General features: G+C 48.8%; 2 protein-coding genes across 6 annotated transcripts in view; both read right to left on the bottom strand.

The window, feature by feature from the left end:
* POM121C (POM121 transmembrane nucleoporin C) overlaps nt 1–4,709 on the bottom strand; it is a 53,673-nt gene extending 48,964 nt beyond the window's left edge. For 2 of the 4 annotated variants that reach the window (XM_047837502.1, XM_047837503.1), the window contains exon 1: nt 4,564–4,709. Coding sequence is in view for 1 of the 4 variants with exons in the window: in XM_047837500.1 (XP_047693456.1) it covers nt 4,106–4,191 (86 nt within the window). In the remaining 3 variants the exon portion in view is untranslated. Of the gene's footprint in view, nt 1–3,088; nt 3,197–4,105; nt 4,358–4,563 lie in introns of those variants that run through there. The other 2 variants (XM_047837500.1, XM_047837501.1) reach the window with 2 other exon arrangements.
* A 10,216-nt stretch (nt 4,710–14,925) lies between these two features.
* The window catches only part of HIP1 (huntingtin interacting protein 1), a 151,379-nt gene continuing 141,572 nt past the window's right edge, over nt 14,926–24,732 (bottom strand). For both annotated transcript variants that reach the window (XM_047838725.1, XM_047838726.1), the window contains exons 26-31: nt 23,778–23,878; nt 23,167–23,272; nt 22,086–22,209; nt 21,561–21,622; nt 18,349–18,457; nt 14,926–17,611 (exon numbers count right to left, since the gene is read on the bottom strand). In XM_047838725.1, the coding sequence (XP_047694681.1) occupies nt 17,559–17,611; nt 18,349–18,457; nt 21,561–21,622; nt 22,086–22,209; nt 23,167–23,272; nt 23,778–23,878 (555 nt within the window). In that variant the 3' untranslated portion in view covers nt 14,926–17,558. The remainder of the gene's footprint in view (nt 17,612–18,348; nt 18,458–21,560; nt 21,623–22,085; nt 22,210–23,166; nt 23,273–23,777; nt 23,879–24,732) is intronic.

The following is a 24,732-nucleotide window of genomic DNA, read 5'->3' as shown; positions in this document are numbered from 1 at the left end:
GGTGACAAGATGTTGGATTTATTAAATAAGGATTTTAGAGCAGCTATCACAAAAATGTTCCCAGAAGTAATTATGAACACTCTTGAAAAATACCAGAAAATAGCAAGCCTCATCAAAGTAAAATATCTTAAGGCCCAAATAGAAATTTCAGAATGAAAAATTACAGTAAGTGAAAAATTCACAGGATGTGCTTAATACAAAATGAAGATTTAACAGAGGAAAGAATCAGTGAACCTGAAGATACATCGGTAGAAATGATCCAATCTGAACAACAGAGACAAAACAGAAAAAAATGAACAAGTGTCTACAGGAAAATAACAAAAGATCTTACTCATTTTACTGGAGTTCTAGAAAGAGAGGAAAGAGTAAAGGACACAAAAATACTTGAAGAGAGGCATGTGGGTGGCTCAGTTGGTTAAGCATCTGACTCTTGATTTTGGCTCAAGTCATGATATAATGGTCATGAGATCAAGCCTCTGTGCTAGGTTTAGAGCCTGCTTGGGATTCTCTCTCCCCCTCTTCCTCTGCCCCTCCTCAGCTTGTGCATGTGCATGCATGCTCTCTCACTCTCTCTCATAAATAAACAAACAAACAAATAAATAAAACTTGAGGGGTCTGGGTGGCTCGGTCAATTAAGCATCGGACTTAAGCTCAGATCATGATCTCACGGCTCATGGGTTTGAGCCCTGTATCCAGCTCTGTGCTGATAGCTCAGAGCCTGGAGCCTGCTTCAGATTCTGTGTCTCCCTCTCTCTCTGCCCCTCCCCTGTGCACGCTCTGTCTCTCTCTCAAAAAAATAAATAAACATTAAAAAAAGTTAAAAAAATATATGCTAACTAATTTGGATGGAAATTAAAAAAAATTAAAAGAAAAGAAAAAAAAGTTAAAAAAATACTTGAAATAATGGCTGGAAATATCCCAAATTTGGCAAAGGACATAAACCTATCAATTCAAGAATCTGAGCAAACCGTAAAAGGATAAACCCAAATAAATCAACACCCAGACACATCATAATCAAATGTCTGAAAATTAAAGATAAAGAAAAAAACCTTGACAGGGGAAAATACTACCTACAGGGGAAGAACAATGCAAAGGAATAACAATTTCTCATCAGAAATCATGAGGAGAGAAGGAAGTGGCAAATATTTTTAAAGTGCTGAAAGAAAAGAACTGAAAAGCCACTATTCTATATCCAGTGAGAATATCTTCCAGGAACAAAGGGGAAATAAAGACATTATGAAATAAAGGAAAATGAAATGATCTGCCACCATCAGATTGGCTCCAAAACAAGTGATCAAGGGGGGTGGATGGCAAGCTCAATCAGAAGAGTGTGCAACTCTTGGGGCACCTGGGTGGCTCAGTTGGTTAAGCGACCTACTTCGGTTCAGGTCATGATCTTACAGTTTGTGAGTTCGAGCCCCGCATCGGGCTCTGTGCTGACAGCTCAGAGCCTGGAGCCTACTTCAGATTCTATGTCTCCCCCTGTCTCTACCCCTCCCTTGCTCACGCTCTGTGTCTGTCTCTCAATAATAAATAAACGTTAAAAATAATTTTTTTTAAATAAAAAAAAGAAAAGCGTGCGACTCTTGATCCCAGGGTTGTTAGTTCGAGCCTCACGTTGGGTGTAGAGATTACTTAAAAATAAAATCCTTTTTTTTTTTTAAAAAGTCATCAAGGGAAACTTCTTCAAATGAAAAAGAAATAACAGAAACTTGAAACATCAGACAGAAATGAAGAAAAAAGCATTTTTTGGTGTAAATATCTGGGTGAATATAATCTCTTGAATTTCTAGTTATGTTTGATGGCTGAAAGCAAAATTATAACATCATCTCATGAGGTTCTCAATGTGTGCGGAGGTAATATTTAAGACTAAAGCCTCATATAAAGGAAGGCAAAGGGACCTAAAGGTGGTAAAATTTCTACATTCCACGTGAACTGGTAAAATGACTGATACTAGTAAATTATCCTAAGTATGTATAATACAACCTCTAAAGCAACCACTAAAACCTATAAAATGAGAGCTACATTAAAAACCTCTAGACAGGGGCGCCTGGGTGACTCAGTCGATTAAGCGTCCGACTTTGGCTCAGGTCATGATCTCACGGTTCTTGAGTTTGGGCCCCGCACGGCACTCTGTGCTGACAGCTCAGAGCCTGGAGCCTGCTTCATATTTTGTGTCTCCCTCTCCCTCTGCCCCTCCCCTGCTTCCTCCCTCCCTCTCTCTCAAAAATGAATAAACGTTAAAAAAAATTTAAAAAAACTTCCAGACATATTCAAATGGCATACTAAAAAAATGTTCAAATATCACACAACAGGGAAGGAAAAAGGCAAGAGAGTACAGAAAAAACCAGAGGGAACAAATAGAAAAAAGTAAGATTGCGGACTTAAATCCTAACCAATCAAAATTTATATTAAGTGTAAATTATCTAAACAGACCAATTTAAAACACAGACTGTCAAATTAAAAAAAAAAACAAAACGAGGGATGCCTAGGTGTTTCAGTCAGTTAAGTGTCCCACTTCGGCTTAGGTCATGATCTTGTGCTTCACGAGTTCGAGCCTCGTGTCAGGCTCTGTGCTGATGGCTCAGAGCCTGGAGGCTGCTTCAGATCCTGTGTCTCCCTCTCTGTCTGCCCCCTCCCAGCTCACAGTCTCTCTCAAAAATAAATAAACATTAAAAAAAAAAAAAAAAAAAAAAAACCAAACTACCCAGCGTGACAGCACACAAAATGGAGGAGTAGGAAGCTCTAAAGGTTGGTCCCTTCACCAAAGCAACACTGAACTGGGAAAAATGATTAGAGTCAACGATTTTGGAATTCTGGAACATGACCAGAGACTTTTAACAACCAGAGGAGTCCTTCCAAAATGAACGGAGAGGTTGCTGATTCTTCGCAAGCGAGCAGCATGTGGAAACCAGCCAATATCCCCCCGTTCCTCAGACAGACATGCTGCAGCTGTATGGGTAGCAGCCTGCATTCCTGAAGAATCTGCTGGCCCCAGGGCAGGCTGTGGAACCTCGTCCTCCGTAAATTTGGGGTTACACGTTTTGGACACTCTGACAGATCCCTGACGACCAGCACAGATACTTACTGTGCATTTGACCTTCTTGGCGGCAACGGCTTCCCCGGGGAGCATCTATCAGGCCTGAAGAGACAGCATTCCCTTCCCCTGCTTCCCAACTTAGAGGCAAGCATTTAAGGAAATCTATGGCAGGTTACTTACTGACTGCAGAGAAAACGGAACAGAAACTTCGGTGATGATACAAAAACAAAGCATACACATTTTGCAAAATTAGTTTGGAAAGGTAACACAGTCCCGGCTCTCAGCAAACAAAAATTAGCAATCCCCGATGACTAAGAAAATCACATTTTGAAAGTCACCACGTTATAACATTTGAATGTACAGTTGTCACCAAAAAAATGATAAAACACACAAAGAAACAGGAAAGTACAGACCACTCCCAGGGAAAAGAAAAAAAAAAAAAAGAAAAAGAATTTGGCTGAAACCATCCCCAAGGAAGCCCAGGCATTGCACTTACTAAACACAAACTTTAAACCAACCATCTTAAATGTGCTCAGTGAGCTCAGGAAATCACGGCCAAAGAACTAAAGGAAATCAGGAAAACAAGAGATGAACAAAAGGAGAATATCTATGAAAATAAAGAATTACGGAGACGAACCAGCCAGAAATTCTGGACTGAAGAGTACATTAAATGACCAGCTCACTAGAGGGGTTCAGCAGCAGATCTGAGAAGTAAAAGAAAAGATCAGCAAACTTGAAGACCGGTCCTTTGAAATTATCCGGTTTGAAGAAAACTAAACGAAGAAATGGAACAGGGCCCGAAAAGACCCGTGGGAACCCAAGGATGGGGACGGCTTTAGAGGATCCGCCACCTCACGGAATGATGGCGCTGAAGAGCTGGTCACGAGTCAAATCTGACGGTTTCATGCCTTAGTGACTGTTGTGAACTGAGTCAGCCAACACACAGGAGGAGGGAGACTGGGAGACAAGCGAAAATCACGAGGCCAGATTCAGGCAGAGTCTGCGATATGGGAAAAAGGCACAAAGCTGCCCTACAAAGAGATGAAATGCAGCCCTAGAACTTACAGGAGAAGTCCTGTCTGACGACGACAGCATTTAGGAGCCATGTGAACAACCTGGGTGATCAGGGAGACGGGAGGGCTGGCCAACATCTCTTAAAAGAGCGCCAAGAACGGAATCCTGAACAGAGACGTAATGCTCAGGAGCAGAAACCAAGGAAGGGGCAGCAGGCAGAGGAGACCCAATGTCATCGAAGGAGCGGCATCATGGAACCCACGGGGGCCCAGGAATCGGCGAAGAAGGCGCAGGATCGACCGCTGGAGCGCCTGCTAAGCAGCAAACGCCGCGCACCTACTATGCTCCGAACTGCCTTTCCATTATGACGTGCCGGACACACCCAGGCGCACAGCGTCCTGTGGCCCCCACCTCGCGGGAGTCGCAAGCGCTGGTGGCCGGCCCCAAAGCGAGCCTCAAGGACGGGGACGCGCGAGGTCCCGCGGCCAGAGCGCGCGGAAGGAGCTTACCCCACGGCGCACCTCCAGGCGGTGGCCCATCCACGGCCCCGGCAAGCGGCCAGCCCAGGAGGCTGCGGCCCGGGAGGCCACGTCGTACTCCAGCCTGGGCCGTGAGGACGCGTCTCCAACCTCCGTAGCCAGCCCGCCGCCAGCAGGCGAACGCCGCGTGGTCCCGCCGTGCACCACGCGCGTCTCGCGTCACTACGGGCGACTCCCGCGAGAGCGGGCGAGGGAGCCGGTTGCCGGGCAACCGCTCTAGGCTGCTTCCCTACCCGCAGTGGGCTTCGGGAGTCTCGGGTCAGGAAGGGAAGAGCGCCTGCTGGCCGTCGTTCCCGCCTTCCGTCCTCGCCTTGTAGACTTGCGGGATCCCATTCGGTGACTCTTTCCCAAGGGAGGAGGGAATCCGCTCACGTCCAGTGACCCGCGTCCCTTAGGGTGGTGTGTGCCTCCCAGGCTGTGTGGCAAATCTTTGAGAACCCAAATCCTCCTGCGGCTCTGCCCTTTGCTTGTGCAGGGTTTCTCTGGGACCCCCAGGAACAGAGCACCGGCAAGTAGCTGGAGATCTCCCACGGCTAGTTGTCGGGTTTTTGTTTTGTTCCCTTGTAAATTACTCAGACCTTTGTAAAGACTGCCCGGAAAATGGCACAATTAGACTGAAGGCAGACCCAAAGGGCACCTTTTTTTTTTCTTTCTTTACAATAGCTGAGGGGTATTACCCCCTCACAATCATTCTGTCGCAAGGAGGAAACTGAGTAGCTAACACCTATTCTACCAGTCTCAGCATTAAAGAAAAGCCATCCGGGGGAAGGGGAGGGGGTCAAACTCTGCAATCTCTCATTCCTCCCATAAAATGATTCTGTTACCTCTCTTGCTCCTTCATTTTAATGCATAATTCACATTTCTCCAGTTCTTCTATGAATAGACTTTTCACCCTCATGGCAGCCAGGTCTCTTTGGCTCTAACCAGCAGCCCCCTCTGGGCTTCTCTTCCTTTCCCAAATGGCTTGGATATCCTGACCCATCCAGTTCTCACCTCAGTGAGTTTTCACTCTGCCCTTTTGACCAATGTCCATCCCTTGCAAACCAGCCTGTGTCTTCTCTCCAGTCTGGCTGCAGAGATTCTAAACATTGCCGGTGAAAACCAAAGAATCATGCCATCACTCCTCTGTAGATGCATGCTTTCTTTTTTTTTTTTTTTTTTAAGTTTATTTTGAGAGAGAATCTCAAGCAGGCTCTGTGCAGTTAGCTCAGAGCCTGACGCGGGGCTCGATCTCACCAACCGTGAGATCATAACCTGAGACGAAATCAAGAGTTGGGATATTCATCTGACTGAGCCACCCAGTGCCCCAGTGCATGCTTTCTTTTTTTTTTAATGTTTATTTATTTTTGAGACAGAGACAAAGCATGAACGGGGGAGGGTCAGAGAGAGAGAGGGAGACACAGAATCTGAAGCAGGCTCCAGGCTCTGAGCTGTGAGCACAGAGCTCGACGCGAGGCTCACACTCATGGACCGTGAGATCACGACCCGAGCAGAAGTCGGCTGCTTAACCGACTGAGCCCCCCAGGCGCCCCCCAGTGCATGCTTTCTAATGGCACTGTGCTCCTCCTGCAGATTTGGAAGTTCTCTTATCCGTTCTGGAACGTTGCTGTCGTATTAACTACAGCATTTCACCCCAGTTGCCTAAAGTCTGCCCCACACTTGCCACTCAATCCCATTGTACTTTTAAAGGATTTCACCTACATCTAATGGCTCTGGAGCAAGTGAGGTATCCCGGCCGTCCCTTTGTGGTTGTCAGAAACTGCAGGGGAGGAAAAGGTCTTTTCCCTCCTCTGCCTTTCTACCTCCTTAGCTGGGGCCCTTGCAACAGAAGATAGATGAACAACAGAAAAACGTACACTTTTATATAAAATCAGTTTTACATGACGTGGGCGTCTTCATACAGGAATGAAGACCTAAAGAAGTGGTTAGTTAAACCTGAGTGTTGCTATGCTAGGTTTAATGATGAAAGCCGTGGAAAAAGTGATAGAATGAGGGGCACCCGGGTGGCTCAGTCGGTTGAGAGTCTGCCTTCGGCTCAGGTCGTGATCTCACAGTTCGTGAGTTCGGGCTTTCTGCGGTCCACGCAGAGCCCGGTTCAGATCCTCTGTCCCCCCTCCCCCCACCCCCCGCACCTCCCCTGCTCACTCGCTCTCTCTCAAAAATAAATAAATAAATAAATAAATGAATAAGAAAACTGATAGAATGAAGAAAATGTGAGCTGAGTGCAGTAAACTGGGAGAAACAGCAGGGAAGCCCTGTTCCGATTCTTCTCAGCATCCCTCACATGGAGATAAGGACGTTCCTTTCCTCCAGGTCTAAGGAGGGTACCTCTCACATGACCTGCTTCAGAGGAAGGCCACAAAGTCCTTCCTGTACATGCTATTTCTCAGTTTCCTTCAGCTTCAAATATTCAATATGCTAGACGTGCCGTGTGGGATATCAGTGCGTCCTGAACCCTGTCAAAAGGAAAGAGTCCAGGTAAAAATGAAGTTTCCTTTGTTCTCTGTCCCAGTGACACCCTCCCCCCCCCACTTATATCCATAAAACTTAATGTTTTGAGTATTTATTTTTTTTAACTTTTTTTTTTTTTTAACGTTTATTTATTTTTGGGACAGAGAGAGACAGAGCATGAACGGGGGAGGGGCAGAGAGAGAGGGAGACACAGAACCGGAAACAGGCTCCAGGCTCTGAGCCATCAGCCCAGAGCCCGACGCGGGGCTCGAACTCACGGACCGCGAGATCGTGACCTGGCTGAAGTCGGATGCTTAACCGACTGTGCCACCCAGGCGCCCCAATGTTTTGAGTATTTAGATATCCCATAATTTCCTCACTGGCTTATAACGCCATCTGTCATCCATCGTTGCATAGAGACAGAAACAAATCAGTTGGTTCAAGGGGCTGGGGAGAGGGCGGGTCGGGGTGGCTGCTGAGTGGGTAAGAGGTTTTCTTCTGGGCAGATGAAAATGTTTGGGAACCGGAAAGAGATTGTGGTTGCATGACGGTGTGAATGTCCAAAGTGTACTAAATGGTTAATTTTATGAGAATTTCACCTCAATTAAAAAAAAAAACAGGGGCGCCTGGGTGGCGCAGACGGTTAAGCCTCCGACTTCAGCCAGGTCACGATCTCGCGGTCCGCGAGTTCGAGCCCCGCGTTGGGCTCTGTGCTGACGGCTCAGAGCCTGGAGCCTGTTTCCGATTCTGTGGCTCCCTCTCTCTGACCCTCCCCTGTTCATGCTCTGTCTCTCCCTGTCTCAAAAAAAAAAACCAAAACAAAAACAAACAAACAAAAAAAACCACGTTGACAAAGCCTCCAATCCTTCAAGTGGCATTCGAGACCTTCTCCAATTTGGCACTCAGTTTGGTCACGCTCCATCCGCACAGGCTTCTGTCATTCTTCAGTGTTCCAAAGTCTCTCTCCCTGCTGTTAGCTTTGCCTGGAGTATTCCTCCCCCCTCCCTCCCCCACTGCCAACTTCTCCTTACTCTTCAGGTTTCAGCTTAAATGTCATTTGCTCACGGGAGCTTCCCCTGACCTCCTTGAATGTACGAGCTTCTTCAACGTACTGGTCCCCCTTTCCACGAAACTTTTGGGTCCTGCATCACACTGGTTCGGCGTCAGCTGACCCACCGGACCACCCAAGCTTTTGGAGGGCAGACGTGTCCCTGGCACTGTGTCCCTCGTGCCTTCAACGTGGCGGGCATTGAATTAGGACTTGGGGGAGGAATGAATGAATGAATGAATCAAGGAATGTGCTACAGCCCTCCTCCTCCTTCCGCCATACCTCTATCTCTACCTCCTTTGACTTTGTTTTAGCTTTGAAGCGTGCTTCCGTCTTTCTCCTTAAAAACACCTCTCTAGATGCTGTTACCTCCTAAAGTGATCGCCTCACCCCTCTCTTTCCTTTTGAATACCGCTGGATTTCCTCAAACAGCGTTTCATCTCTTTCACACGTATCCTTCAGTTTCTCATGTATGTGTCTATCTTCCAAGTCTGGAAGGTCCTTAAAGAAGGGACAAGCTCTTGCTTTTTTTTTTTTTTTTCCCTCTTACCAGTCTCGTGTGTAGGATAGGAAATCAGCGACGGTTGCTGAATTGACAGAATTCAAGAAGATACACCTGTTGTACTATTAGTCATTTTCAACCAGATAGGAGTCAAATACAATTTAGTTTCCAAAGTTGGTCTTGGAGGGGAAAAAAATGTAACTAGACGTGGAGATTTCAGGAGAAATTTTTGAGGGACAGTCCAGGATGCTTTCAAGGATCCTGGATGCTTTACTAAACCTAGAAACTTAGACTTTCTCTAGGAACAGTGTGGATCACGGAGCCCATGTGCCCACAAGATTGCTCAGTGCAGGCTCACGGAATTGTGAGAGGTGAAAGGCAGAGTGGAAGGGGGGCCTACGAGGGAGTGTGGAGGATCCTGTGGGGTGACACAACAGTGTTTCCAGTTGGCCAGTCTGACCGGTGAACCCGGGAGGCGAGGATGTGAGACAAGCCCATTCTCCCACCAAGGGCTCGTCAGTGGCTCACTGGGGAACAAAATGAAAACTTCTCAGACTGGGAGTCAAAATGTTCTTTCTTTCTTTTTATAGCGTTTGTTTATTTTTGAGAAACACAGAGCGAGGAGGTGGAATGGGGGGGGGCAAAGAGAGAGAGGGAGACACAGAATCGGAAACAGGCTCCAGGCTCCGAGCTGTCAGCACAGAGCCCGACGTGGGGCTTGAACTCGTGAACTGCGAGATCATGACCTGAGCCGAAGTCGGACGCTCAACCAACAGAGCCATTGGGGTGCCCCTTGAGTCAAAATTTTCTTTCACTCGGCCACAACTTACCTCTCCAGCTCTGTCTTCCATTTCCCCACTCCTGGATTTGATGCTCTAACCAAACCAGAGGGTAGACGCTTTCCTCGCCTTGCTTCCTCACACTGACATCTTCTGTGGCATCTTCCTGCACCTGCTATGTCCTCATCCCCAATTTCTACCTGTTGAAATCTAATCTGCCTCTTAGGAGATCAGTCACTGTTCACATGCAGCCTTTCCTGATCTTTCCATTTGGGAGTGATCTCAACAGCTCCTACAGCATCTGCTTGTAACCCGCATCCAGAAGGGCAGTACCTGACGCCATCTCGTGTCACTCCTTGGAACGCTGTCCCCCCTTCATTTCCAAGTGCCAATTCACCCGATTTTCCTCCTGCCTCTCAAGCTGCTCTTTCAAAGGTCCGTGGCAAGTGTGGCCTCCTATAGTTGACTATTGTGAATATCGAAATGCCTCAGTGCTGGACCCACTTCTCTCTCCATGCTCTCCTCTTGGCCATCTACGCTATGGTTCCAGTTACCATGAATTCCCATCGCTTCCGACTTCCCTGGGCTCCAGGGGCCCACCGAACATTTTCACCTGGGTGCTTCAGAGGTACCTCGGCTGAGGACATAATATCTGTGCCAAGCTTGGCCCTCTTGTGTCCCCTCTCTTGAGCGGATGGCACAAGCCGGAAACCTGGGCCTCCCTCTCCCGTATCCCTCTATCTAAACCAAGACTTGAATATTTTGCCTTTTACACGTGCTTCTGTCCTGTCATTTTCCCCCATCTCCGCTGCCACTCCTTTTTTTTGTTTTAAGTTTATTTATTTTACTTATTTTTGAGAGAGAGCATGCAATTGGGGAAGGGGCAGAGAGGGAGAGAGAACCCCATGCAGGCTGGGCACCGCCAGCGTAGAGCCCGATGCAGGGCTTGAACTCTCAAACCGCGAGATCATGACCTGAGCCCAAGTCAGATGCTTAACTGACTGAGCCACCCAGGCGCCCCTCCACTGCCACTGTTTTATCTTCCACCATCCTCTGTCTGGACTAATACAGCAGCTTCTTTACCGGATTTCTGCATCCACTCTTGCGGCCTGTCCTCGGGTCTGTTCTCCACACTGTATCTGGAATAGTCTGTTTGAAATGCAAATATGGTTTTGACATCCCTTTGCCTAAAGCCCATCAACTGCTTTCCATTGTCTGCGTAATCAGGTCCTGCCTCTTTGCCCAGACTCGTCTTGAACCACTGTCTGGGCTCAGGCTCTACTGGCCTTTCAGTTCCTTTAATGTCCCGCAGGGCCTTTGCACATGCAGCTCCTGCGATCGAGAACGGGCTTTCCCTCCCTTGTGGCCTAGTCAACACTTCCTCACACTCTGTAGCTTAGCGTAGCTGTCACTTTATCAAGGAAGCTTTTCTATAACCTGGGCTTCCACGCTGTCAGAGCATTGTTACTGTGCCTACTCTAGGTGAACAGTTGACTCGAACAACGTAGGGGTTTGGGGCGCCGATGCCCACACAGTTGAAAATCCACATGTAATTTTTGGCTTTCCCAAAACTTAGTAGCCTACTGTTGACCAGAAGCCTTACCGATAACCTAAATAGTCAGCAAACACCTATTTTGTACATGTGTTATATGCCGTATACTTCTTTTTTCTTTTTCAAGTTTTTATTTAAATTCCAGTTAGTTAACATAGAGTGTAATATTAGTTTCAGGTATTGAATTTAGCGATTCGTCACTTACATACAACACCCAGTGCTCATCACAAGTGCCCTCCTTAATCCCGATCACCGATGTAACCCACTCCCTGCCCACCTCCCCTCGGACAACCCTCAGTTTGTTTTCCATAGTTAAGAGTCTGCTTTCTGGTTTCTCTCTCATTCCCTCCTGCCTTATGTTCTGTTTTGTTTCGTAAATTCCACATGTGAGTGAAACCATATGGTATTTCTCTCTCTCTGACTTATTTCGCTTAGCACAACACTCCCTAGGTCCATTCATGTCGTTGCAAATGGCAAGGTTTCATTCTTTTTTGGTGGCTTAGTATTCCATTTTATATATATACCACATCTGCTTTATCCACTCATCAGTCGATGGACATTTGGGCTCTTGCCATAATTTGGCTATTGTTGACAATGCTGCCATGAAGATCGGGGCGCATGCACCCCTTCCAATCAGTATTTTCATATACACTGGATTCTTACACTAACGTAGCCAGAGAAAAGAAAATGCTATTAAGAGAGGCACAAAACGCACCTACAGTGCTATACTGTGTTTATCAAAAAATATTCATGGATAAAAAAATCTGCAGCTCAAACCTGTGTCATTCAAGGGTCAGCTGTGGTTTTTGTAAAAAAAAATTTTTAATGTTTATATATTTTTGAGAGAGAGAGAGAGAGCATGCACGTGTGGAGGAGCAGCAGAGAGAGGGAGACACAGAATCCAAAGCAGGCTCCAGGCTCCGAGCTGTCAGTACAGAGCCCGATGCGGGGCTCGAACTCACGAGCAGTGAGATCGTGACCTGAGCCAAGGCCATCGTGACAGGAGCCCGGGCCGGATGTTTAACCGACTGAGCCACCCAGGTGCCCCAAGGGTCGACTGCAGTTCTGCATTTGTCTTTGTGATTATTGGATTATCCTGCTTGTTTCCCTGTGTAGCCTGTAAGCTCCAGAAGGGTGGGTTTCTGCTCTACAACCGTGTTGCCAGCCCTGCACAAAACAGACATCTGATAAAACCTAACACGTGCATGTAACCTTTGAGGGTAGGGAATGGACAGTCTTCATCTTTCGACATTTCAGTGCTCGCACAGTGGATGGATTCATAAAGTGTGTGTATGACTAAGAATGCAGAGTAGAGAAACGTTCACTCGCCCCAAAATGCTGAAAGGCCTACCATCTGTTCAGGAACGTGTTACAGACTAAGATGAACTCACGGGCTTCAGACAACAGGACAGCGTGTGCCTCAGCTGTGTGCCCTCGGCTTAGATTTCAGCTACACTATCCTTCCACTTGCCCATTCCCTTCGTTGCTTTTTACTTTGGCAGGGCTACCCCTAGGCCCCAAATTTGGCCCGTCTGTGTAAGCCCTAATTCCTGCCCCTACTGCCCTTATTAAGGCATGTTAGTATCATTCTAGTGGCCTGATCTCGAGATTCCTTGCAATGCTGCCTGCTGGAGTGACCAGCTGGCCAAGCTGCTTTTCTAGAACTGGGGCGTGGCCACAGGAGGCTGGGAAGACCCCTTAGGTGTGAGTACCAGAGCCTCTGGGGCATCTGGTCAAGGCCATGTGCAGGCTGGGCAGTGTCGAGGGCTGGGTACACCTGCCTCGGTGGTACAGCTGGCCGGGCCAGACCTAGGCCCCTGGAAGGCACTTGGAAGCTCAAAGCAGCCCTCTGCCTGGCTTTTTAGACCCCTCAGCTTCACCCTTGAGCCCCAGGAGTGATCTACAAGACAGCTGTGACCAAGGTCTGTCCACTCTCTCAGTGGTGCTTCAAATGCAACAGGCTCACCCTTGCATTTTGCTGCAGGGAGCAGAAAACCCCGGCTGTAGGCAAGTGTCCCCCATTTCTGTATTTATCCAGATCATCTTCCCGCTGGGCGGTCCCTCTCTCCTTACTTGATGAGTCATTTGGGCAATTCATCCCCGGGCCTTCCCCATCTCCCTCCCTCCCTTGGATGTCCCCTTAGCTTAACAGCAGCTCCCTCTGCAGATCCTCTGGGAGCCGGGACTGGCAGCCTCTGGCACTGAGCGGCATTTGTCCCATCCAGTTTTTAAGACGGCAGGTTACTATTGTGTCTTGCAGGCGGCGAAAGGCTCATCCATAGCCTGGGACCTCAGATCACACCTCAAATCCCGAGATTTCACGCACAGACCCGGCCATCAAGATAAATGACAGCATTGGCCACTTTGGCACGTTCCGCTCGATCATTCCCAAGGTCAGGACAGTGTTTAGGAGACAGAACATGATTAAGGAGTGCAAACCAGTTTCTCTACAGTTGTATTCCTCAGAAAACGTCCTGTCTTTCAGACCGACTCCCAGAGGTGCAGAGCTTAAGCGGATTCAGTGAATCCCAGGATAGAAGTGTAGGCTTTTCGGGGCGCCTGGGTGGCGCAGTCGGTTAAGCGTCCGACTTCAGCCAGGTCACGATCTCGCGGTCCGTGAGTTCGAGCCCCACATCAGGCTCTGGGCTGATGGCTCAGAGCCTGGAGCCTGTTTCCGATTCTGTGTCTCCCTCTCTCTCTGCCCCTCCCCCGTTCATGCTCTGTCTCTCTCTGTCCCCAAAATAAAATAAAACGTTGAAAAAAAAATTAAAAAAAAAATAAATAAAAAAAAAAAGAAGTGTAGGCTTTTCACTGGAGCCCCAACCTCCAAACCACTTTGGTTGGCCGGTCATCACAACTACTCTCCATTGCCAGGTTGAAATATTTATTTGAAAAATTGAAAACACAGATGCAATGTATTATACAAAGAAAGGTCTTAATACCATAAGAAAAGTATTGTTGGAAGGGAACAAAAGCCAGTGGCTACCTGCCCTGGGAAGGTAGGCACTCAGTGGAAAATGAAATTCATTTATAGGAACTATTCTAATGGAAAACTGGGGGAAAGGTTAAAAACAAGAAAAAACAAACCCAACCTATCCCTGCAAACCTAAATGTGAGAGTTTGTTATAAGTTATCACCAAGATTTATCTGAACCCCCTCGGTTTGTCCCTATGAGTAGTAATCAGCTTCGTTTAGGGCCTTCAAACCTGAGGTAGTTGAGGGTCACCTGAAAACCATGTCTGGAAATGACCTACTCTCAGAATCGGACCCCACGGCATCTAACCAATTGTTTCCCGTTGCTTTGGCTCCTGGGGGTGAGAGGCTGTGCCACCACTCTGGGTCGCTGATCCTGCATTTGGTCTGACCCTGGGAGACGAAGGGGACTTGAGCAGCAGACAGCTGGCCCGGTTTGCTGTGGTGAAGGCTGGCAGGCCCGTGGTGGTGGTTCTATGCTATAGACAGGGCGGTCTCTGGAGGACCGAAGATGGCGACGGGCAAAGCCAATCTAGTTGAGAGGCCAATGCCAGGATCGAAGGCTTTCATTGGCAGGAAGGATTTCCAGAGACTTGCAAAGGCGGTAGAAGGTACCAAGAACTTCTACCTGTTGTCAGAGACCAGGGTAAGTGGAGCCGGCAGATGCCTCCGGGCCACGGAGCCGGCAGAGAAGTGAGTATGTCCCAGGTGCAAGTTCAGAACCAGCTCCTCCTCAGGGAGGAGCCGAAGCAAACCAACCTGACTGAATGGACGACAATCATCGTGACCCCCGTGGTACCTGGTAAACCCTGGTGTTGACCTGGCAGCTCAAACACTTCCAAAAAAGGATATTCTGGACAATGTTTGGTTCTTCCAGCCATGGGTTAGGGACTCCCATTCAGGTGGGATCCTAGGGACCCTGCTGTAAGCAGCAGAATCAGCAAACGATCTAAATTACAGTCTAATTTAAACTCCTGACTCAGATATAAAAGAACCCCACAAAGGCAGGTCTTTTCTATTGTGTTCCTTATTATGTACACACAAACCCTTACTCTAGAGGTATTAGAGCACTGTATTACAAAATTAAATAACGGATACGGCTGTCTTTCAACCTCTCATCGGCCCTAAGCCATTTTCTTGCTCTGCCTTGCTGTGACCCATTTACACTGACCCATGGGACTTCAGTCACTACCGATGCTCAGGTACCTAAGAGGCTGTGAGTTCATTTTTAGCCTTAGGATGTGACTCCTGTTTTAATTGAGCATTTCACACCAAGTAGAGATACGCTCATTTTTAGAAAAGCCAAGGTAGGACAATTTGATTTTGGCTAGAGCATGGACCAGCTTCCAAGGTGAGCAATGACCAACAGAATTGGGCTGCATCTGGCTCGTGCGAGACGGGATTAGCCTGTGTTCCTGTTTAATTGCCTTCTGCACGGTTGGATTACTCGGGCTAAGTCCACAGTCCACAAAGGTTTTAAAAGTTACCGTGGCTTCTTTTTAGAGGGAGTGTGATTCAGAGTCCTCGTGTGGTCCCACATTCTAGATTTTTTTTGTCACCACGGGGATCCTAGAGCACAACAGTTTGGCCAAGACTCTGGGAAGTGAGGACTAGTCCTCTGTGGTAATGTTGACCCACTCTGAGAACGCACAACGGGGAAGGGGATGCCGCACGCCATTCCTTCTGAGCCGCGGATGGAAAAACGCTGAGCACCAAGGGGCTTTAAAGCGTAAGACCGCTCATCGTCTACCGCTGACCACCCCCCCCTTAGCCCAATGTGGAGCTAGCACGTCTGACTCTTGGAATCTGAGCTAATGGGAGAGTGCGTCTTGAGTGCCCTACTTAGGAAATGTACAGAGAGGGAGGGGCGTGGTTAGGAAGGGGCGGGGTTGATTCACAGTGATCAAACAGGACTCTCACAACCGGTCAGGTAGCAACACTTCGAGACGTTCCTTTGGGACAGGTCCTGGGAAGTGCTTGTTGGCTTTCTACCTACGAGTTGCTACAGATAAGGAAGGAAGACGCTGTTTGTCCAAGATCGGAAGGTCACTTAAATGCGGGGGTCCATCTGGAGGTGGACAAGTGCTGTCAGGCTGCCCGCCTCTAGGAAGCCGTTACGTGCCTTCTGTCCTCATCCCGTCCGAGCAGCAAGGGCCCGGGATGTGTGGCTGGAAGGGCTCAGAGCCAGTGGTCCCCCTTTCTCGGTTTCCCTGACCCAGATGCTCTGAGGAAGCTGCTCACTTCGGGGTCTAGACTGGTAACAGATTGGGAAGCTTGTTTCTGATACTCGAAGACTGATGACCTAGGGCAGCAACGCACGCCTTGCCATTGTCACACCTCAAATCCTGATTGCTCAAAGCGGCTTTCTGTAGGCTGCTGCTGCTCAACGGAGGTTAGTAATAAATACGAAAGGTACCAAACCAAGCACAGGGTTCTTTCCTGCCGGGAGCAAGTCTGCCTGATCTTCTGGGTCTATCGATTAGGTAGAACGTGGAACTATATAGCTTCTTCAGGTTCACAAGGATGCCAAAGCAGCCATTTGGAGAAAGGAATTGGAAACCCCTCATGCACTCCCTCTCAGGGTCCTGCCTGGGTCTGAAGGGAGGTGGCCCGGAAAATTCATTCTGGGGTCAGAAATGTGGCTTCTCTCACCGACACATTCAGGCTTGTGATCAGGTTTTTCAGCCTGGTCGCGAAGAGTTCCCAAGAGCGGGGTCTCCCGAGACCTGGGCAGTGTGCACCCCTCCTCCCCTTCTCTCTTTACCCCTGGTCGCTCGTGAAGGTGGGCAGGGGCTCTCTCAGCCGGGCTCTCGCTTTAGGAGGAAAAGGCACTCGCTCTGCTCCAGCCTTTGGAGGAAAGCGTGGCCCTGCAGCAGTGCCCGCCCCTGGGGAGTGGCCTCGGCTGACCCATCCTCGCTCCGCAGGACACTCAGCATGGAGGCTGGCGTGGAGCACCAAGGTGGAGGCTAAGCAGCACCATTGCTGTTACCTGCTGTGGTTAGGGGCCCCCCCCCCCGATGGCTCAGAGCTCTGGGGGCGCTCCCTTTGGGAGAGCTGGCTCTACGAGTGAACACTGAAAGAAGAGAACCAAAAAAACCCCAAAAAACCAAAAACGCCCCCCCCCCCCCCCAGAAAACCCAACCAACCACCGTAAGAAGCAGTGGGAAACCATGGAACTGCCAAGAGAGGGGAGAGCTGCCTTGGCGTGCTCAGCCAGGACACTCCTGCCGTTCTGATGGCAGATTCAGGGCGGCATCCTGGTTTGGAGCCCACCAGCCCTCGGATGCTCCCAAGTTGGTGCAAATGATGGTAAAAGAAAAGGCTGAGAAGAAAACAGAGAAGAGAAGGCATAGGTGGCCCCTTGCCAGGCTCTCCGGAACAGCAGGCCCCTCGGACAAGGATGCTGAGCATCGGGGGGTGGGGGGTGGGTGGGTGGGGGGTCAAACAGCAGGCAGGACTGGGAGGGAGGGCCTCTCCGCGGGGGCGGCCCTGGTCCCCCTCCTCTGTGGAAGGCCATTCGGGTCCCCGGCTCTGGACAACGGGAGCGGTGTGCGGTGTGGCTGCCGCCGGGACCCCCGGGGGCGTAGGCTGTGGCTGGGGAATAACACACAGAGACTGTAACAAGATTTACACTCAGACGTGTGGGGTGTCGGTGTGGCTCTATTCTTTTCCGGTGACCGCTTCGTGCAGTGCTGGTGGCGATGCTTCTGTTCCTGAAAGACAACGGTAATTTCTGTTTCATAGCGCGTCGCATGTGCACGCGTTCACGTACCCAACAGGAACGGCGACCAGCGTTAGGCTCTAAAATACCTCATGCTCACAGGCATCTATTCCCCAAGTTAGGTGCCCGACCATGAGTGGTACGCATCTGTGGTTGGTTCCCGCAGACAAGACGACGAGGGTTGGCAGTCCTGGTTGTGATCGAGTTGGCCGCGTTAGGCACGTGGGAGAGCAGTACATTCCAGGTGATAAAGCCTCTCTGGGCGGGTGGGCCTGACAGTACCCCTACTCCACTCCATTTCTAGCTCTTGACCCTGTCTGTGGCGCGGCCACTGGTGCCCACTGCTGACCCTGGTCAGCGAGAGGCCTGTGATCCACTTGCCCTGCCTGCTGGCCGCCATTTTTTCATTCACTGTTCACCTCTGTGCCAGCCACACAGGAAACTGCTGGGCCGGAAACCAGGCTAACTGGGCTTGGAAGGGAACAGTGGTGAGTGGGTGATGAGCCCACTGGTCAAGGTTAAGGTGTTGACAGGTGACCCCCAAAGCTCTCGATTCGCCACAATTTATGGCAGTTCTGGGCTTGGAGGTTATCTACAACTGCAGAGAAAACACGCTCTGTGAGTCGTGAGGGGGAAGTCAGTGGCCTGAAGGGAGCTTCATTCGGTCACGTCTGAGGGGACGTGCACCCACCCCTCACCGTGCCCTCACCGGCCCTCAGAGAGGCCCACCTTCTTCCCAGCCCTCGGCAACACCGGCGAGCTCGTAGTGCTTTTTCCGAAGCTCTCCCAGTTTTTGACGCTCCTTCTGCAGTTCATTCTCCAGCTCCAGCACCCGGACCTGTGGGAAGAGTGGAATGTGCTCTTGAGCAGCAACCGGACAGTGGTCTCGTGTTAACTCAGTCCCTCTCCTCCATGTTCCGGGTCTCTTCTTCCTTTGGGTTATTCACCCCGTTTCCATAGTGTACCTGGTTCTCAATTTCATCCTCGGGTCTGTGGATTTCCCCACCCTCTGCCATCCACCAGTCTATCCCAGTGGCTCCTCTTGTTCCTCACTGGGGCCCTCTACTGGACCTGATGCCGTATAGCCCCAACGCCTGTTGGGAGTAGGGTTCATAACGTGCTCCTCTGAAATCTCTATCTGAAAGCATCTCCAATGTGTAGCCCATCCGTGTGGTATGTTCCAACCAAATCCCCCTTCTCCTTCAATCCCGCTTTCCTGGAAATCCAGGCAAGAGCCAGCTCTGATGGCTCTGGTATCTCTGAAGGGCTGGTCCAACTTAGGGTTATTATTATACAGGAAAAAGCACAATCTTCCCAAGGAAAAGGCTGGTCCCTGGCTATCCCTACCCCTCATTAATTCTAGTTATTTTATTAATTTATTTATTAATTCAAGAAACATTTGCTGAGCTGAGCACCCATCATGTACCCCGGGGCTCTGCAGCAGGTGCTGGAGACACAGTGGTGCATGGACAGACAAGGTCTCTGCTTACCCTGCAGGGCAAAGACACAAACTCATGAACAAGAATAGATCAGACCCATAGTGAAAGTGACACAGGGTCATGTGATAAGGGCAAAGGGTGCTCAGCAAAGGCTACTCAGGCAGGAAGGAGGTTGGGAGAGGGAGAGGGCCATGGGAGATGGGTGGAAAAACAGCCCAGGGCCCCGGGCTGGGGTCAGGAATTTGGGTATTAACTCAAGTGTGAAAGGAAAGCCATTGGAAGATTTTAAGCAAGGGACGTAAAGTGATGGTATTTACGCTTTTAAAATATGTAAAATTGGGGCACCTGGGCGGCTCAAGTCAGTTAAGCGTCTGACTTTTGATTTCAGCTCAGGTCATGATCTCACAGTTCGTGAGTTCAAGCCCTATGTTGGGCTCTGCACTGACAGTGTGGAGCCTGCTTGGGATTCTCTCTCTCCAGCTCTCTCTGCACCCCCCACTCCCACCCTGCTTACATGTGTGTGTGCTCGCTCTCTCTCTCTCTCTCAAAATAACTAAACTTAAAATAAATAAATAAATAAATAAATAAATAAATAAATAAATAAAATAAAATAAAATAAAATAAAATAAAATAAAATAAAATAAAATATGTGGAACCTGAACAAACTGTAGGGGGCAAGAGTGGAAGCAATGAAGCCTGGTTAGGTGGTTCCTTTTTTTTCTTTTCAAAGTTTTGATTATGCAAAATGGAGAACATATACGGAGAAATGGAGATGATATGGCGAACTCCATCGTGTGCCTTCACCAAGTTCTGCCAACTGTCAACCCAGGGCTGGACCTGTCTCAGCAACACCCTTTCCTATTCTCCACCCCAACTGCCCCACCTCCCTGGCCCCTCCACAAAACTACTTGGAAACAAACACTTGCATAAGTTACAGTTAAGTTGCTTTTGCAGTAGTTCAGGAGAGAACCAGTGGTGGCTTAGGCTGGGTTAGGGAAACGGAGAAAAGGGGGAAGGTTCAGGCCAGGAGAGTCACAGTTGACAGGACCTGCTGGGGGACTGGATGTAGAAGGAAGAGGGAGAAGAGAGGACCCAAGGATGCCTCCTAGGTCTCCGCCATCCAGGTCTGGGTGGGGGGGGTTCCAGTTACTGAGATGGAGAAAACAGGGGAGGGACAGATCTGAGTGGGAAGGAAACCAGTAGCCCTGGTTTGGACCCATTCAATTAGAGATGTATTTGGCATCACGTGGAGGGATCAAGTAGGCAGTTGGACAAACACAGAGCTCAAGGAGAAGATTGAGGCCTGGGAGAAGGCTCTGGTACTCATCAGCATACAGATGGGATCTGCAGTCAAGCGGGCTGGATGAGACCAGTAAGCAAGACAGTGTAGACAGTGTAGACTCGAGCCTGACCTCAGGTCTTCCAGTATTTGGCCATATGACTTTTTCTAAAAGATGTCGAGAGACACATACAGAGCCTTTAACGGTCTTCAACCTGGACTTTACTCCAAGACTGGGACCAGTAATTCTTTTTTTTTTTTTTTTTTTGAAGGACAGAGAGGCAGAGTATGAGCAGGGGTGGGGTGCAGAGAGAGGGAGACACAGAATCTGAAGCAGGCTCCAGGCTCTGAGCTGTCAGCACAGAGCCCGGTGTGGGACTCAAACTCACGAGCTGTGAGATCATGACCTGAACGAAAGTTGGATGCTTAACCGACTGAACCACCCAGGCACCCCTGGGACCAGTCATTCTAAAACAAGGATGTCAGGGTTTTTTTTCAGGGTCCCATGGATTCCTATTCCTTTGCATGCCATAACTTTACTGAACAATTGGGGATAATGGCATTGTCTTTTGATGGGCTCTCAGTGAATTGATTTTTCTTTTTTAAACCAGAGGTCATACACAAATAATTCATAGTAGAAGTTTAAAAAAAAAAAAAACTGCTGAAAAACAAAAAAAGCAGAAATGGACAAACTAGTCAGAGGGGAAGCGGGCGGAGGGATGGGTGCAGCAGGTAAACGGTATTAAGAGGTACAGGATTCCAGTTATGCGAAAAATAAGTCATAGGCATAGGGAATATAGTCAATAATATTGTCATTAACAACATATTGTCATGATGTTGCATGGTGACAGATGGGGGCCATACATGGAATTGTCGCTACATGTATGCCTGAAACTAATGTACCGTTAGATGTCAACTACAATGAAAAAAATTGTCAATCACAAGACATTAAATGCTCGTTGATGTCGGCTAGGAAATCCCTGATGGTAACGTTGAGAGGGGCATTAGTGAGCAAGAGTTAAGATTCTTATCTTAACCCGTCATCTGTCGCCGCCTCCGCTGTCCCTTCCAGCATCATTGGCATTCATTCATTCCTGGGCGACTGTCCGTCCGTGTTTGTTTCCTCCCCAAGACTCTCCCCCACTGGCTTCTCTCCATGGGGACAAGATTTGGGGGTGACGTCACCGGCAACAGAACAGTGCACTCAGAAGCGGGGATCGTACCTGGGAATCCATCTCCTGGCGTTTGATCTGGGTCAGTGTCATGCTAGAGAAGTCCATGTTGTCTGCAAGGATAAGGGAGAAGGTCTTGTCAGAGAATGCCCATGGCTGACTCTCGCCCGAGAGGCGGCCAATGTCAGCGCTCTGCTAAAAGGCTTGGTTTGCTAGTTCCCACCAGACACCTGAAAGTCACTGATGGATGGACGGGACAGAAGTGCCGTGGAAGGGTAACGAGGCTCGGAACCTCCCCACCCCTCCCCTCACCCCCCGGGACAGCCAGGCCTGGAGACTCATGTCTTTGAATCCAGAGAAATTACTAAATGGAAAATCCACCTTAAGGTCTGTTGCCATGGAGATACAAATAGCATGCTTATGCGGTGTCCCATCTTACGAGAATATAAGTATGCGTGGAGAACGATGAACAATACAGAATTTGGAAACAGAATTGTGGGACATCGGGGTCATGAAAAAGAACATAAAAATAGCTGAACAAGATAGGTAAGGAAAGCATTGCTTCTGGAAGGCTACCTGTCTCCTCGATCTGTGATTTGCCAGAAATGGTCGAAGCCACAACAGTGGCGGTGGCCTGGTTTACTCCCCGAGAGGCCTGCTGCAGCTGGGCCAGGTTTGGGCTGTCCTTATCAGCTTTCACCTGCCAGGACCAAGCGGATTGAGGTTCACACAACGTGGCGACGACTGAATCAAATAGTCGGTCCGACAGTTCTTGACAAACATGGTATCCGCTGTGGTCCCCAATCGACTTTTTAAAAATCGCTGTCTCGGGGCGCCTGGGTGGCGCAGTCGGTTAAGCGTCCGACTTCAGCCAGGTCACGATCTCGCAGCCCGTGAGTTCGAGCCCCGCGTCAGGCTCTGGGCTGATGGCTCAGAGCCTGGAGCCTGTTTCCGATTCTGTGTCTCCCTCTCTCTCTGCCCCTCCCCCGTTCATGCTCTGTCTCTCTCTGTCCCACAAATAAATAAATGTTGAAAAAAAAAAAAAATTAAAAAAAAAAAAATCGCTGTCTCTGGGGTCACCTCCCCGGCATATTTGGTGGCCTCAGACTCTAGCTTTCCTAGTTATGGAAACTAATTTGGGGTGATGGTAAGTAAGGACGATAAGAACACTCCCCGGGGTACTATATAACTCACAGACAGATTTTGGTAACAAGCTTTGTATCACGTTTAGATGGGGCAGTGGTTCAAATGCAGAGACTCTTAAGGAGAGGCAGACATCGGTAGTGGAACCTCAGAGCCGGGCCAGGTAACCAGCCCACTGTGCTGACATATTCCTTATCTAAGAGCTCCTTGAATGCCGAGACTGTCGATCAGAGGTCGGCATGGCTGGGACCCTCAAAGGCCACTACTAACAAAAGTGATGAAAGCCAAGAAGAGAAGCCCATGTGACAAGCTGGGCAGAGGGGCTCCTTGATGACAGATGGCAGGCTCTCAGAGGAGGGTAGTTTGGGACCCTTGAGAGGCAGAATTTTAATGTGGGACCCAACCTACGTGGACCCTGGATAATTCCTCTGTTCTTGGGGCAGGCTCCATCATCCGAGTGTCTCTAATCTAGCCGGCCCTTACAGAGCCCCGGGGCGTCGTGTGCGGCTCCTACCTTAGACGCAGCCACAAGCTGGGCTGTGCTAGCAGCAATTTCATGCGAACACACCATCAGTTCCTCGAATTTCCCTCTGCCTTGTACCACCAGATCGGCTGCGTCCCTGGGAGTCAGGAAGGGACAAGATAGATTATGTCACTGACGGCTGCAACCCCTTATAATCCCACCTCTAGACCTCGCCTATCACCCCGGCTTTTTCAGAGAACACAGACTGCCTGCCCCACTCCTGCACTGCCAAGGAGATCCAGGTCTCTTTTTAAACTTCTAGTCCTGTTGGGGCTCCGTCGGTTAAGCGTCTGACTTCGGCTCAGGTCCTGATCTCATGGCTCATGAGTTTGAGCCCCGCACTGGGCTCTGTACTGACATCTCAGAGCCTGGAGCCTGTTTTGGATTCTGTGTCTCCTTCTCTCTCTGCCCCCCCCACCCCCTACTCTGCCTTTCTCTCTCTCTCTCTCTCAAAAATAAACACTAAAAAAAAAAAAGTTTAATACTGTTGTCTTCCCTATCAACAGTTTCTAAGGGGCAGATATTTTCCCTCGGCTATGCTCTGCGATGGGTCACTGGAATGGGGGTGGGGTTGAGGAGCCTTGGGAGCAACAGACACTTACACCATGACAGTGGCTCCCCAGCCCACAGCTTTGGACGCTGAAATGAGTCCTTCCGTCCATCGAGAATTCTTGGCATAAAACTCTTTAGGTGATGCTGTTCCCTAAGGAAATGAAAAATAAGAATGGCTAGCTTTTATTGAGTGCCTACTGGGTGCCGGTGCTTAGATACCTACAAATATCTATATATATCTATATCTATATATCTGTCTGTATGTGTATATATATAAAACCCCATACAGACCTCATAGTAACCGCAAGAGGTAAGCATTATCATTCCATTTTACAGATGACAAAACTAAGATTCAGAAAGGCAATAATACTTTTCAAGTTGATGCAGGAAATAAGTGGAAGTAAATCCCAGGCTTTTCTGCCTCCAAAGCCCCTAGCATTTCTATTATATCACAACATTTCTACATTGTATATAGAAGAGTGTATATATACATATACATATATATGTATATAGGCATCTGCATAGATGAACAACGTGATTGGAGTCCAACCACTTACCATGATTTGCCAAGAGACTACACAGTGAATAATTTAAGCAAATAATTTCTGCTTGGAATTTTAAAATGCTTCCATGCTTTGGAAGTGTCTTCCATTTCCAAATTCTAAGACGATAATCTTAGAATCTCCAAGCTCTCCTTACTCAGTCCCCGTCTCTATTTTCAGGGGGCAGAAACCATCCCCTCCCAGACTGGTAAGAAGCACCACCATCAAAGCAGATATGGCTTCGTTCTTTAAAGGATAGTTTTCAGGGGGCGCCTGGGTGGTGCAGTCGGTCAAGTGTCTGCATCTTGGTTTCGGCTCAGGTCGTGACCTCACGGTTCATGGGATCGAGCCCAGCATCGGGCTCTGTGCTGACAGTGCGGAGCCTGCTTGGGATCCTCTTTCTGCCCCTCTCTCCCACTCTCTCTCTCTCTCTCTCTAAGTAAATAAATAAACATTAAAAAAA

This window comes from Prionailurus viverrinus, chromosome E3, assembly GCF_022837055.1.
Source record: "Prionailurus viverrinus isolate Anna chromosome E3, UM_Priviv_1.0, whole genome shotgun sequence".
NCBI lineage: Eukaryota > Metazoa > Chordata > Mammalia > Carnivora > Felidae > Prionailurus > Prionailurus viverrinus.
Note: the sequence above shows the minus strand (reverse complement) of the source record. Positions and strands in the feature narration are given on the sequence as shown.